General features: G+C 37.6%; 1 protein-coding gene across 1 annotated transcript in view; it reads right to left on the bottom strand.

Moving 5' to 3' along the window:
* FYB2 (FYN binding protein 2) overlaps positions 1-15,924 on the bottom strand; it is a 98,677-nt gene that overhangs the window by 25,477 nt on the left and 57,276 nt on the right. Inside the window, exons 6-9 of the mRNA XM_055234614.2 lie at positions 10,882-10,916; positions 7,708-7,739; positions 5,645-5,741; positions 2,851-3,010 (exon numbers count right to left, since the gene is read on the bottom strand). Of these exons, the coding sequence (XP_055090589.1) occupies positions 2,851-3,010; positions 5,645-5,741; positions 7,708-7,739; positions 10,882-10,916 (324 nt within the window). The remainder of the gene's footprint in view (positions 1-2,850; positions 3,011-5,644; positions 5,742-7,707; positions 7,740-10,881; positions 10,917-15,924) is intronic.

Genomic DNA, 15,924 nt, shown 5'->3' with positions numbered 1-15,924 from the left:
ATGATAGTTGCTTTTGCTGTGCAGAAGCTCTTTAGTTTAATTAGATCTCATTGGTCAATTTTGGCTGTTATTGCAATTGCTTTTGGTGTTTTAGTCATGAAGTCTTTGCCCGTGCCTATGTCCTGAATGGTATTGCCTAGGTTTTCTTCTTGGGTTTTTATGGTTTTAAGTTTTACATTTAAGTCTTTAATCCCTCTTGAGTTAATTTTTATGTAAGGTGTAAGGAAGGGGTCCAGTTTCTGTTTTCTGCATATGGCTAGCCAGTTTTCCCAGCACCATTTATTAAACAGGAAATCCTTTCCTCATTGCTTGTTTTTGTCAGGTTTGTCAAAGATCAGATGGTTGTACATGTGTGATGTTACCTTCTCACTCTTTTAACGGTATATTTTAATGAATGTATCCTAGCTCTTCTAATTCTTTCAAGGCTAAAGCAAATTAATACCATTACTCTCTTCCCAAACAATTACCAACCTTAGGACACTTTAATCACCTTCTCAATATAAGCACTATGAATGTTCAATATTTTATAATATTTTCATCCTTCCTCAATTTGACATTATTTTGTTGAATTAATGCTTTTGCTTAACTTTTTTCTTGCATCCACAACTTTCTATCTGTGATTATTTTCCTTCTGCCTGAAGTACATGCTTTAGAATTTCCTTCAGTGCATTTTATCTGGACAATAAAATGTCCCAGTTTTTATTTGTCTGACAACATCTTATTTTTCTTTCATTTGTGAAAGACATTTTTATGAGACATAAAATTTCAGGTAGACATTTAATCTCTTTCAGCAAAACTGTATTCTTGTTACACACTCTTGAGAACTCAACAGTCAGAACTCAGTTGTGTTTTTTTTTTCTTTTTGTAGGTGATTGGTTTTTCCCCTTGGTCTGTTTTTAAGGTCTTTTAAGATATTCTCTTATTCTTTAATGTTCTTCATTTTGCATGGCTAGGCATAGATTTCTGTTCTTTATCCTGCTTGAGAACTTTAGGGTTCCTGGCTCTGCAAATTTATCTCTCTCAACAATTTTGGAAAATTCTCAGATAATATTTGTTTTATCTGTTATTTCCTCTTCCTCATTTTTCCAGTATCCTTTTATGGAATTCTGATGATTTTTCTGTTTTTATTGCAATTTTAAGACTTTTCACTTTATCTTCCATGACTTTTATCCTGTCTTTTACTCTTTTTTAAATCATTTTCCCCTATAGAATGAATTTTGGATAATTTCTTTAGATTTATCTTTTTGTTCACTAATTTTCTCTTCAACTCTAGGTAATGTGATATAAAATGCAATCATTGCATTTTATCAATTTATCAATTGTTATTTTTTCCTTTTCAAATATTTTTAAAATATGGTTATTCTCTATTCATATTATTCCCTATTTTAAAAACATATTAAACATCTTATGTGTTATACCTGATAATTCTAATATCTGCAATATCTTGTAGGTTGGTTCTGCTATCTGTTCCACTGGTTTTCCCTCACTGTGAGTTGTTTCCTTGTGTTAGGTTATTTTTGACTATCAATTGTTAATATTTAAAGAGTATTTTGAGGGAATTATTTGAAATCTGGGATAAAACTAAATAGGGATTTGGATCTCAGTAAAAATCATCCAGGCAAAAGTTAGCTTTGGCATGTACCTCCCAGGTTTCCTGGTTACTGCAGGCCTGTGGGTGCTTTTCTTTATAAATCAGTTCTGTGATACTTTTATGAACGTTTTAAAAAATTTATTCTCCACTTTGTTTTAGTCAAGAGAGTCACTCATATTGCCTAGTCCACCATATTTTTAGACACTGAAGTTTGATTTATCCTTTCATTCTACAAAATTAAATTGGGTTTCTCCTGTTTGCTTGATACTGTGCCAGGTTACAGAGATACAGAAAAAAATACCAAATGGTCTATGATTTCAAGGTGCCCACAGTGTGTCATGGGAGATAACACATAAATCATGAATTGTAATGTAAGGCATGGTATAATTTTTCAAAATAAAAATAAATGAAAAAGACTAATAGTTACTTAACATATGATCCAGAAACTTTATATGCATTGACAAATAGCCTTAGGAAATTAGTAGTAGTATCACCACTTGCACATGAAATTAAATACATTTCCCAAAATCACAGGGTTAGTATAGAAATGCTTTATTCCAGATCCTATTACTGTGGTCGTTCTGTTGTTATTGAAGTGTCAACTGAAAGAGTAGCAAAATCAGGAGTGGAAAAAGTGATACCAAGTCACTATGATATTGTTTGTGTCCCTGGATCCAACCATGACTAGACTTTCTGCTAGGTGAACCTCCTTTTGTTTTTGTGTTTAACATAGTATGGTTTGATTACTGTTGCTTGCAATCAAGGGTCCTGACTAACATGCAGGTAAAATGCAACCCGAATAAAGTCAACAAATGATACCATAGTGTGTCACCAGTACATGTCAATGATGATGTGAGCCTAGACAACAGGAGCTAGCATATATATATATATATATATAAAAGAACAAACATTTGCTGAGTACCTGTCATATGATATACTGTCAGATTTGGTCCTCATAAAAGCCCTGTGAGGTCCATATTATGATGATCTCTTTTTATAAATGAAGAAATTGAGCTGCAGGAATATGAGGTCACTTACCACACAGCTTACTAAGTATTAGAGCTTAGGTTTGAACTCAAGACTTCTGCTTTTCAATTCAGTGTTTTTTTCCACTACTGCACAGCTTCCTCACTAGGGCAAGTTGCTTGGCACATAATAGATGTTCAATAAATATTGGTAAAATAAATTAAAATTTTGGCCATGCTCAGCTATAAAACAAATTGTAATGATGAAGAGGATCAGAAAGAAATGCAACTTACAGTGGCCTTGGGAGTGCCTGGCCAGCTTTGGGCCCTCAGGGCAGGGATTTGTCTGGATGACGTCAATCATGGCCTCTTGCTTTCCAGCCAACATGTTCCTTCTACCTGTGTGGACGTTGGTCATCTCAATTTTTTCAGGTGTCCCTTCACAGGCATCTACCTAAACATATGCAAAAGGGAGAGTACTGTGGGGCTCTGACTTACGTAATCAGTTCCTTGCTTACTTGTACAGTTTTTCATTCATTCCTCATGGATAACAATTATTTATCATTTATTTAACATTGAATAATATCGAACTAGACTCTAAGTTTCCTGAAGGTGCATGCTATATCCTTCATTACCTCTGAATGTTCAATGAATGCCTGGCACAGAGGCAGCTCACAGGAAGCAGTCAGGATATAGGGTGTACTGACTACAGAGCAGGCTTTTTATATTCCATATAACTTAATCATCATGATACCTCACGAGAAAAGTATCATCAGTTCTCTTGATAAAGAGTTTAGAGAGGTTGAGTAACTGGTCACTGGTTCCACAGTTAGTAATCTACCTAGGCAGGACTTGACCCCAGAACCTTGTTCTAAGGGATGCTATGTATTCATTTTCATTTCCTTCTTTTTGCCTACATTTTGTCTTCCCACCCACCATTCTTCTGTTCCTTCTCACTTCTTTCTTCACTCCCTTTCTCTAGCATTTGTCAGGCACTTACAGAAGGCAAGACAACATGCTAAGCTCTAGAAGTAGAGACAGAGTTTCTTAACACATTGGTCTTGGAGATAATGCATGCAAATGATTAATTAGGGTATAATGTGATGAGTGTTATTTACAGCAGTATTGCTCACTGTCATGGAAACAGAGAGGATGAGGAGGTTGGTTCTCTTGGCTGGGAGATGGGTTAGAGAAGACCTCGAAAAGCAGATTTTATTAAATTGTATTTTCCAAATGTCAGTAGGAGATTGACAGAATGGATAAAGGAGTATCTGGCAGATAAATCAGCACACAAAAAAGGCACAGGGGATTTGGGGAAGTGTTCATGTCCTTATAAGGGTAGCAAGGAGGCTGCTGATAAGGTAAGAGTTGAAGGAAAAAGATAAGGGAAGACAGCCTGGCGATGAGGTTGAAAAGGTAAATGAGAATGGGGCTGAGTTATGAAGGGTCTTGCATGCAAAGCAAAGAGTTTGGGCTTTATTTCTTAACCATTAGGAGTCAGGCCGGGGAAAACCCTGATCACATTTACATTTCAAAATGTTCTGGATAGACTGACAGGAAGAGACCCTGGAGAGAGAGAAAATTAGAGTATTTTTGGCCATCTAAGTGTTTTATAATTGTCCAATGAGAGAAAGGTTATTGTCCTTCTGACTACAACAGAGTAGACTTGAGGATTGACTATGATAATACATTTGAAAGTACTTGGAAAAAGCTAATGTAATTAATAGATATAAGGAGTGGATTATACTGAGTTTTGGGTGGGATCTTAGGGAAACTGTCAGAAGAATAAGAGGAGGGGCATTCTTTTAGGTCATAGTACCAAGAATTAAATGTATAAATGGGGAAAAGTGACAAGAAAGTAATGAAGTCAATATTTTGCAGAAATATAGTGACCACCATCCTTCAATGTAGTCCCATAATGAAGGCAGCCCCTCATTCACCTAACATATTCTAAATAACATTTAACAATTTCTGGAACCCAAACTCACTCCATAAAAGAAGGAAGTGACCCTTTGTTAGTAGTTTGAGCCCATATCTGGCTTACGCCACATAGCCAGCATTGAAAAAGAGCAGAGCTTGCGATTTTTCTTGGCTAATATCCTTAGTCATGTATCTCTCCTGCCGTCTCATATGCTCCTGATCAAACCTTTCCTGATCTCTAACTTGACAGCCATTGATGGCTTGGCTTTCACACCCAGTGCTGCTCCCCTGGCTCTGGACCTTGTCTTTCTTAATTAGCAACTTACCCCACCCTTTGAATTATGCTGCTTTCTGATGCTCTCTGAACACCCAACATGGTCCAGCCCAGCCTCTGGACCTACATGCCAGTTCAGGCTCATACAGCCAACATGCTGTTTGATTTACCTTACCTCTGCAGATGGCACTGGGACAACTGCATATTAAAAGATAGGCACATCTCAAACATGTATCTAATGTGAGCACTGGCAATAGCCCTGGTGGTATCTATTGTTTAAGCCTCCTGCCACCCAACTGCTTTGAAGGAGATGGGGTCAGTTGGGTATGGATATATACACATTCCCCATATTTAATATTAATGAAAGCAACAAGAATACATTTCATTTTTATGGTAGCTTATGGCTTATGAAACACTTTCTTGCACATTATTTTATCACCACAAACAAGGTAGAATTGGCATGGGAATGGGGATGGTAATTGGGTAGGAATCATTTATTTTCATTTTATAGATGAGGTAACCGAGCTCAGAGACAAGTCACTCTTCTAAGCAGGGCCTTAGGGCACAATGTTTAAGGAAACTCTCACTCCAGGGTAGTTCAAGGGCAGAGATGGCACCTGAGAGTGGGTACTGCCTTATAGTTTGCACCCTGGGTTTCTTGTTGGACTTAATCTAGTCCCAGCCCTGCTTCTAAGGCCGGCTTCATGGCTAAAAAGTGGAAAATTAGGGGCTGGAGCTTAGTGTCATTGTTACATTTATTTCCTTGATACAATATCAAATGCCCATTGCCTTTTCTAACTGTCTTTCTGAAGAGCTCTCTCAGGCTGTATAAAGTCACCCCCATGAACTGATCTGTTATATGTCTAAACTGCAGGAACCGTAGAACATAGGTACCTTGAAAACATGGTTTGAATGTGGTTCCTTTTCTGTGTTTTTAGGTTCCAATTCACATGGCTCTTTTTCCTTCATTTTTTTATCTTCATGTTTAGCACTGAAATGTGAAGAGATACCAGGAAAAAAAATGAAGCTTAGAGTGTTTAAATGATAGTGTACTGTCCAATCCCAAATGAAATGAATGGGAAAAATAGATTTGAACAAATATGAATCATTTATCTTAGATGAGGGGACTAGGATCAGATCAATTATATACATAGCTTCCTGGAGTTTCTGCCTGTTCCAATTAATGCCACAGTGTCAATTCCCGCTTAAAATCTTCTAACTCCCTATTGCCTGTAGGATAAAACTTAAGTTTCATCGTGATCTGGCTCCTACCTTTCTTTCCAAACTCATCTCCTGCTGCTTTTTACCTCCACTTTGGCTTGAGTCTAGACTCTCATAATTCCTCAAACCCACCATCCTATTTGAGCAACTCTCCCTTTTTATTATTTTTCTTTAGACATGCCTTCCACATCTTATACTGCTGGTAAGTATAATGCCCTTCATGATATAGCTAAATCATCTTACCTCTGAGAATGCTTCCCTGATTCTCCCAAGCAGTCATACCTTCTCTACTCTTCTAACACTTTGTTCTTCCATATTGTCTTACAATACATCTATCACTGGATCTATCTCCAGTCCCTCCACTTTGCCTTGTCAACCACTAAAAATCAAGGCAGGACTATCTTATTCACATGTGTAACTCCAGCATTAATGCTGTGTAATCCCTGGTAGGAATAGCTGGTTTTCGAGCCTCACTTCTGTGTTGTTAAACTTCCATAGCGGTGATACTATTTTATTGTGATTTCCTATTTATTTGGTCATTTTACCCTCCAAGTAACCCCTCACTCCCAACTACTCTGGCTTCCCCTCCCATCTTGGATCAAGGGTAGAAGATACATTATATTCCGTTTTGTACCTCAGAATCTAGCAGTGTCTGAAGAGTAAAAGCTCAATAAATGTTGAACTAAATAATTAATCATTTGACCTGTGCTTTACCATGTGCCCAGCACTGCGTTAGTGCTACAAGGTATTTATGAGAGTCATAAGTTTAGGGACAGGCAGGAACTCAGGGAGAGAGAGGAAGGTAGCCCATCCAGCTAAAGCAGGTTTTCTCCATGATTCAGCACGTTTTTAGACTCAACCAGGAAATTTTGATATTTGCTTCTCCAGAGCTCATCAACCATGCTTTTTAAAAATAGATTAGAATAACTTCAGGGAGAAGGGCTAGATACAGACTCTGAAGAGGCAGGTAAGAGCACTACTATGTGCCAGGGCATTCCTCTGGACCCAAGAAGTGTGAGAGGTACCAGGAACAACAAAAACATTAAATTAAAACATTGGCCCTACATACAAGGAGCTCCCAGACAAGAAGGGGAGTAGGGAGGGAAGGATGAATTCACATGTTAGCGAACTACATACTGTGGCATTTGTGCAAACATACTGTGCAAACAGACCTTACAGTGGTACCACAGGCAAGGGATTGGTCACTTCTCTCTGAGGGAGTGGAATGAAGGAAGGGTTCATACATGAGGGGTGCTTGATAGATTAGTAGAAGCTTGCCAGATTGTTAAGTTGGGGTGAATCAATGACTTAAAAGAGCAAAGGCAAAGAGACTTCAAACAGCATGGTACATTTCAGAAATTGCCAGTTCTTTAGAATTCATGTTATTATTATTTTCCTGTTTGATTGTGTGACTCTCCCACTAATTCAGGAGATCCTGAAAGCAATAGCGAGGCCTCCATCACTGCTACAACCCCAGTGGTGAGCACATATCTGGCACACGTTGGGTACTCAGTAAATGTTTGCTGAGTGCAATATGGGCTAGAACAAGATGAGAGGGGGAGGCAAGGCAGGATCATGGATCACTTCCTCTGTACTAGGTAACTTGCAAGGTGCCGGGGAAACTGAACCAGGCTAGTTCAGTTTGGAAACATAGCTGGCCCATAGAGGAAAACTAGTTCAGTCATCAGAAAGTCAGTGGTTGGACAGATGCTTTTCTTTTTGAAGATAAAATTCACCTAGGTTCTGGGTAGGGAACGTTCTTCCAAGGCTGAAAGTAAAGAGGGAAATCGTTATTTTCATAAATCAACCTGAATCAGGCTCTGTTGTTTGGTTACAGATCATTAGAGACTACACCAAAAGGTGAGGGGGATGAAGCCTCAATAGAGAGCAAAGGCAGACACTGGCCACAGGAAGTTCCAGGAACTGTTGCAGTGGGGCTGAAGATCAATCAGAAATGAAAACAAGCATTTCTGAAGTTACAGGGCATGCCCAAAGAAATGTATGATGTGACTCAGAAAAATTGTTGTATGCACACCTTTCCAGAAATGCATCGGAAATGTAAATAACTTCTAAATCCTATGAGAAAATATGAATTTGTGAGATTTATGCAATATTTTAGTGGGCAAATTGGTATTCACAAGTGCACAAGTAATGCTGGAATTTCTCCCTTACTCGCTGATCATGTGCCCTGTGATCACCGCTCCAATCTTGCAGGATCTATATTTGGCTCCATTAAAATTATGTCCCAATGATCACTATGTAGCCCCTCATTTATTCGGTGATTATAGATCTGGTGCCATTCATTATTTGGAATCTGTCTAAGAACTCTGAAAAGAATAGAAAATATCTAAGCATCTAAAATGCCATCACAAAATCCAGGTATCATAGCTCATTATACTCTCCTTTGAGGGCAGCCCTGCAGACCATTATTCAGAGACTATTGGTTCTTATTTTACACATAATTCTAGCAAATTAGATGCAGCATTGGTAGAATGACAAGTCAGACAGACCTTGTTTTATATCTTTGTTACATGATTTACAGGTTACTAAACCTCTCTGAGCCTTAATGTCATCTGTAATATGGGAGCAGTGATATCAGCTCACAGGGTAACTATGAGGGTTAAGTGCTACTGTCTATGCACAAGTGCTATCACACCAGAGGGACTTGGTACATGTTTGACCACATGAAAAACTCATTGCTAGACACAAAGATCATGACAGTAGAAAAAAAGGGAAAAGAATACAGAAAACTGACTTGTGGTAGTTTGGTGTGAAGGGAACTAGTTCTTCTGCAAAGGCTCAAGAGCATCTCAAAAGAAGAGCATAAACTATGTTGACTCAGTCCCTTATAGTCAAGAATATTCCAAGTCATTAAGAAAGGAAGAGATCAGATTCCACTCGCTGAGCTTAAAAATACAGAGATAAACACAAAACGTGTATGAGAGTTAAAAGATTTAAAAATTAAAAATAATTGTATGTTTTACTTAAAACAGAAAATTGGGATAAAATGGGATAAAATTCATTTACTTGGCGAGTTCATTTGTATAGAATAGTTTATTATTTGTTGATGTTGCCAGGTACATGAAGCATTTTTTTTTTTTTTTTGAGACGGAGTCTCGCTCTGTCGCCTAGGCTGGAGTGCAGTGGCGCGATCTCGGCTCACTGCAAGCTCCGCCTCCCGGGTTCACGCCATTCTCCTGCCTCAGCCTCTCTGAGTAGCTGGGACTACAGGCGCCCGCCACCACGCCCGGCTAATTTTTTGTATTTTTACTAGAGACGGGGTTTCACCGTGGTTTCGATCTCCTGACCTCGTGATCCGCCCGCCTCGGCCTCCCAAAGTGCTGGGATTACAAGCGTGAGCCACCACGCCTGGCCGGTACATGAAGCATTTTAATAGGCTATTTCTACTCCCATTAATAGAAATAATAATCAGTCATATTTTTCTAGTGACAAAGTGTATCCACAAATGAATAATCCTTACCAGCAAGCATAAGAAAACTGAAGCAGAGAGATGAAGGATCTAGACTAAATGTACCCAGTGAGAAAAGAGTAGAAGCTTAACTGATCCCATTAAAACACTAGGTAAGGGACTTCTATGAGCTTACACAGTGCTTACATACTGTGTTTGCCTTACTTCTCCCAGATATTCAGTGAAACAAGTATTGGTCCCTTTATTTATTGAGCATCTACTATTGCAAATACAGTAACCGCAAGACATATGCTTCCTGTCCTCGTTGAAAATACGCCTTTTCTTTCCTTCTTTTCTTTCTTTTTCTTTCTCTCTTTCTTTTCTTTCTTTCTTTCTTTCTTTCTTTCTTTCTTTCTTTCTTTCTTTCTCTCTCTCCCACCATCTTTCTTTTTCTTTCTTTCTTTCCTTCCTTCTTTCTTTCTTTTTCTTTCTTTCTTTTTCCTTCCTTCCTTCCTTCCTTCCTTCCTTCCTTCCTTTCCTTCTTTCTCTTTCTTCCTTTCTTTCTTTCTTTTTTTGATACAGGGTCTCAGTCTGTCTACTGCCCAGGCTAATGTGTAGTGGTACAATATTGGCTCGCTGCAACCTCCACCTCCTGGCCTTAAGCGGTCCTCCTGCCTCAGCCTCCCGAGTAGCTGGGACTACAGGCATATACCACCACTCCTGGCTAATTTTTGTATTTTCTTTGTAGGGACAGTGTTTCACCATGTTGCCCAGGCTGGTCTTGAACTCCTGGACTCAAGTGATCTGTCTGCCTTGGCCTCCCAAAGTGCTAGGCTTATAGGCATGAGCCACTATGCCTGGCCAAGAATACACCATTTTGTAGAGGACACATCTAAGTTTCAGAGAGGTGAAATGCTCTGTTTCAAGCACTTACTAATAAGCTGTTTACCTTCATTTATCTTATTTTCATTCTCACAAGGACCTCGGATGTGAGTGCTTTATTATCCCCATTTTGCAGGTGAGGAAATGGACATTCAAGATCACATAGCCAGGAGTTGGGATTGAGGCCAGCAGTGATTCTGCTTGTGCCCTAATCAGGTTGCTATGCTGCCTCCAGGTGGCACCTGGCACCATGATCTAGTAGGAGCCCAGAAAGCATGCCCTAAGGGGTCTGAAAGCCAGGATATGCAAACCTGGATTGTGCCATAGAACTCTTCTCGCTGGAAGTCACAGTTATTAAAAGCTAGTTGTCACTGCCCGCCACAGAAAAGGGCTATGGATGAATTGGGACCATTTCCTCCCATCCTATCACACATTTTTGTCTCTGACAGTAACAGGGCTCAAAGTGCAGACTCTTAGAAGCTGGAGTCTGGAAAAGCCTCAGAAATAGGAGGAAAAATGAAAACAAAGACATTTCTTCCCTCTAAAAGATACTACTTTAGAATCAACCTTGCATGCTTATTTTACTTTTAGTTATAATGTTGGTAAGGAGAAACAATACCTTTTGGAGTTCTTCAATTCCAACTTCATAAGTTGCTAAAATAAACATAAAAAAATTATTTCAAGGCAGTTTATCCACCCATTTCTTACAGTACCCAGGATTAAAGCAGTTATAAAAGATTCCAGAATTCAGTTTTCTCACCTTTAGAAATCAGACTATGTAAAGCTCTATCTACAAAGTTTGGGAAATTTTGGGGTCAGTGATCATGGTTTTAATTTCTGTGGGGATTTCCAGAGTGGAATTTACAGTCGATGAAGCATGTGAAACCATTTCAGTTTCCTGTTTTGGCAAACAGATACTCCATGCTTAAAAGAAAGCACTAAAATTTAGTGGCAGCTCAGAAGGCAAACGTGAAAGGAAAGGAAAAGGAAAAAGCCTAAATCCCACTTCAACAAAATGAATTCTCTACCATGCCCCAAAGTGCTCTGTTCCACAGCCATTTTTATTTCCTTAAATACAGTTTGAAAACACAAGCACACCAACTAAGGCTGACCCACCTTTTGACTTTTCCAATAGTTTTGTGGATTTTATTTAATGACATGATGCCAATCCTAATTACAGTCATACATTGCTTAACAATGGGGATCTGTTCTGAGAAATGCATCCTTAGGTGATTTCATCACCATGTGAATATCATAGAACATACTTATGCAAACCTAGATGGTATAGCCTACTACCTTCCTAGGATATAGGGTATGGCCTATTGCTCCCAGGCAACAAACCTGCATAGCATGTTACTGTACTGAATACTGTAGGCAATTATAACACAATTATAAATAGTTGTGTATCTAAACATAGAAAAGGTACAGTAAAAATACAGTATTATCATCTTATGGGACCACTGCTGGATACGCAATTCATTGTTAACTGAAACATTGTATAGCACATGGCTGTATTAATAAATACAAGTAGTGACAAGAATTTGAGTTCAAACACTGTTCTGCCACTCCTACATAGGGTATTTCAGACAAATTACTTCATTTCTTTGAGCCTCAGCTTGCTCCTCTATAAAAATGGATCAATTGGTACCTGCCTTACAGAGTTAATGGGGAGATTCAAGGAAATAATGTAAGAAATTTGGCCAGGTGTGGTGGCTCATGCCTGTAATTCCAGCACTTAGGGAGGCCGAGGCAGGTGGATCACAAGGTCAGGAGTTCAAGACCAGCCTGGCCAAGATAGTGAAACACCATCTCTACTAAAAATACAAAAACTGGTCGGGCACAGTGGGAGGCCTATGATCCCAGCTACTCTGGAGGCTGAGGCAGGAGAATCACTTCAACCAGGGAGGCGGAGGTTGCAGTGAGCCGAGATCGCGCTACTGTATTCCAGCCTGGGCAACAGAGTGAGAATCCATCACAAAAAAAAAAAAGAAAAAAAAAAAAGAAAGAAAAGAAATTTAATATACCTAGCAGAACACTGGACATTGTATAGAAAATGGCAATGTTTTTTGATAAAATAAAATTGCTTGTTTGGTTTTCTTTGCTTAAAAGTTATTTATAAAAGTTTTATCCCTACTGTTAGTGAACATATATGCATAAAAGTAGGACTCCTCCCTCTGTTTTTCTCTTTCTTGCTGCTAAAGTCCTGAAGCTTTAGAAAACTGACTGAACAATATGTTGCATTTCCAAGCTTTTATTATTCTAAATATATAATACACTGATAAAATCAATGAAATGCTAGGTTTTGTTTAGGGGCTATCAGCATATAATTGTTGACACAGACCTAAAATTCTACATGGATAATTAATAATATGTATTTCAACTTGGGTAATTGTACACATAATACTTTAAATTAGGTAATTGTGCACTTATTAATACTTTAAAAATACCTGTTTGTGATACAGTTTGCCCAATATCCATTCCTGATATGAATTTGCTTTTCAATTTTAAAAATAATAATCTCCTTCTTTCTACTCCAATGTATTTGCTTGTCTATGCTTTTCAAAAACAAATTATGAGCTCATTTGCTTCTCCTAACCACCTTGGGATGGATATTATTACTTATTCTGTCTTAGAAATGATGAAACCAAAGCCGGGAGAAGGCTTACTTGCCATGGCTTGTAAACAAAGATAATACACGTTCAATTAATAAGGTATTCATAATGTTGTTACTGCTTTTTAACAAAGTGGAGGTTCTTTCATGGTAAGCTAAGCTATCCAAACTTAGGTAGGAATTCCAACATCTGTTCCAAGGTAGGAATATAGAGGATAAAGGGCTACATCCCAAAGGGTCAGGAATGGACTAGGAATTATGACAAGAGCGTGTGATCCACAGCATGAGAGTCCTTGCTTACTTTCTGCACAGAGTTATATAACCCTCTCTCCACTGATTAGTTTTATTGTGCAGGCAGAGAAAGGACAAAGATCTGAAGATGGTCCTCAGCAACTCTCCAACTTCTAGTGTCACAACACGGTCGTGTCTTGGAGGCCTTTTGTTCCTTCTCCTCATCCTGTCTGTATGACCTTGGAAAAGTCCCATCACCTCTTTTACACCTGGAGGTGAAATGTTTATCACTAACATAATAAAAACAATAATTTAAAAGAAACTAACATTTTTTATACTTATTTATAGCAGGCACTGTGCCAAGCATTTAAATGCATTATTTCATTTAATTCTCATGACAATCACTACTAATATTCCAATTTTGCTGACGAGGAAACAGCCAGCCGGCCAAGTGAAGTAAATTGTCTAAGATCACTCAGGTAAGAAACAGCTTGCAAATTTTCTTCCATCCATGGCTTTATTAATTTAAATGGAATGTTATGCAGAAGTGTAAACAGAACTCTGAAGGTATCTCCAAGAGTCTCCAAGACTCTTCAAAAAATTATCTGGGGCCTAGAAGTACAGTCTGCAAAGCACTAGTCTATATGACCTCTGAGGACAATTCTGCAGAGCTTTTAGAACAGCCTGAATCATGTATGCCCAATGCCAAGTTCTGTATAAAAGAGATGAGACCTCACCAAAGGCACCAGTGCTGAGCTAAGCACTAAACAAGGATGGTCTTTGCTGTTTTCTTGGCCTTGTTCAAGGGACAGCCACCCAAAGGCAACAGCAAAAGCCAACCACCTTGACCTCTTTCTCCTTCCTTCCCTTTCTCTCCCTACCTGTTTGAAAGCTAACATTTAGATGTCTCACCTTTGGTGTACAAAAAACAAAGAGGAAAGATTCATTTTAAGTTAACTTTTGTATAAGGTGTGAGACTTAAGCCAAAGTTTATTTTCATTTACCTATGGCAATTGGTCCAACACCATTTTTTAAAGGGCTGTCTTTCCTCTATTGAGCTGCCTTTACATCTTTGTTAAAAAAAAAAATAACAGTTGGGCATATCTGTATAGGTCTATTTCTGAATTCTCAATTCTGTTCCATTGTTCTATGTGTCTCTCTCTGCCAAGACCACGTAGTCTTATTATACTGATAATTCTTAAAACTGGTTTATACTAATGCCTCCCTTTTATTTTTCAAAATTGTTTTTAGGTATTCTAACTCCTTTGCCTTTCTATATGCATTTTAGGATAATCTTGTCTATATCTGCAAAAGATCTTACTGGGATTTTTATAGGAATTTTATTAAACCTGTGTATCATTTTGAGATAATTGACATTTTTACTGTCAATTTTACTATGTTGTGTCTTCCAATCCATAAACATGGTATGTCACTCCACTTATTTAGATTTTCTTTGATTTAATCAGAATTTTATAGCTTTAAGCTTTTAGGCCTTATCATGCTTTGTAGGATTTAAATATAAATACATATCTATTTTTAAGCAATTATAAATGATATATTTTTCAATTTCAGTATTTGTATGTTCATTCCTGATATACAGAAATATAATTGACTTTTTGTATGTTTATTTCATATCCTACAATCTTTCTGAAATCATTTATTAGTTCTAGGAGGGTTTTTGTGTGCTTTTTTGGCAAATTCCTTGGGAATTTCTATCTCGATAATCACGCCACTGTGAATAAGATAGTTTTATTTATTCCTTTTCTATCTGTATACATTTTATTTCCTTTGCTTGCCTTATTGCACTGCTAGAACGTCCAGCACTATGTTGAATAGCAATGGTAACAGCAGACATTCTTGCCTTGTTACTGGTAGTAGGGGAAAAGCATTCAGTGTTTCAACATTAAGTATCATAATTAGCTGTAGGCGTCCTGTAAATGCTCTTTATCAAGCTGAGGAAGACAACAGAGTCCCTATCTGTTCCTATTTTTATGACAGTTTTTTAAATCATAAATGGAGGTTGAATTTTGTTAAATTATTTTCTGCACAGATTGTCTGATTTTTCTTATTTATCCTGCCAATATGGTGATTTTGATTTTTGAATACTGAACCAGCTTTGCATCTCTGCACCCTTATATACCACAACCAAATGAAGAATAAACCACACTTGATCATGAAGAATAATTCATTTTCTATGTTGCTGAATTCTATTTGCTAATATTTTGTTGAGGATTTTTATGACTATACTAATTAAGGATATTGATCTGAAATTTTCTTCTTTTGTACTGCCTTTGTCTAGTTTTGATATCATGGTAATATTAGCTTAAAAAAACAAAATGTGTTTTCTCCTTCTCCATTTTTGGGAAGGATTGCATAAAATTGGTATTAATTCATCTTTAAATGCCTGATAGAATTTTTCAGTGAAATCACCTGACTTAGAGTTCATTTTGGGGGAGTTTTTAAACTATGCATTCAGTTTTTCTTGAGAGTTACAGGAGTATTCAAATTATTTATTTTGGGTGAGTTGTGGTAATTTGTACTTTTTGAGGAATTGTTCCTTTTTTTTATCTAAGTTGTTAAGTTCAAATGTGGAGAGTTGTTCATAATATTCCCTTATGATTGTTTTGATATCTACAGGGTCTATAATGATATCCCTGCTTCAGTCTTAATATTATATCTTTTTCCTATTTCTTTTTCAGCCTTGCTAGAAGTTTATCAATTTTTTCAGCCTTGCTAGATGTTTATCAATTTTTTCAGCCTTGCTAGATGTTTATCAATTTTTTCAACCTTACTAGAAGTTTGTCAATTTTATTGATTTTT

The sequence above is a fragment of the Symphalangus syndactylus genome, chromosome 19, assembly GCF_028878055.3.
Source record: "Symphalangus syndactylus isolate Jambi chromosome 19, NHGRI_mSymSyn1-v2.1_pri, whole genome shotgun sequence".
NCBI classification, from domain to species: domain Eukaryota; kingdom Metazoa; phylum Chordata; class Mammalia; order Primates; family Hylobatidae; genus Symphalangus; species Symphalangus syndactylus.
Note: the sequence above shows the minus strand (reverse complement) of the source record. Positions and strands in the feature narration are given on the sequence as shown.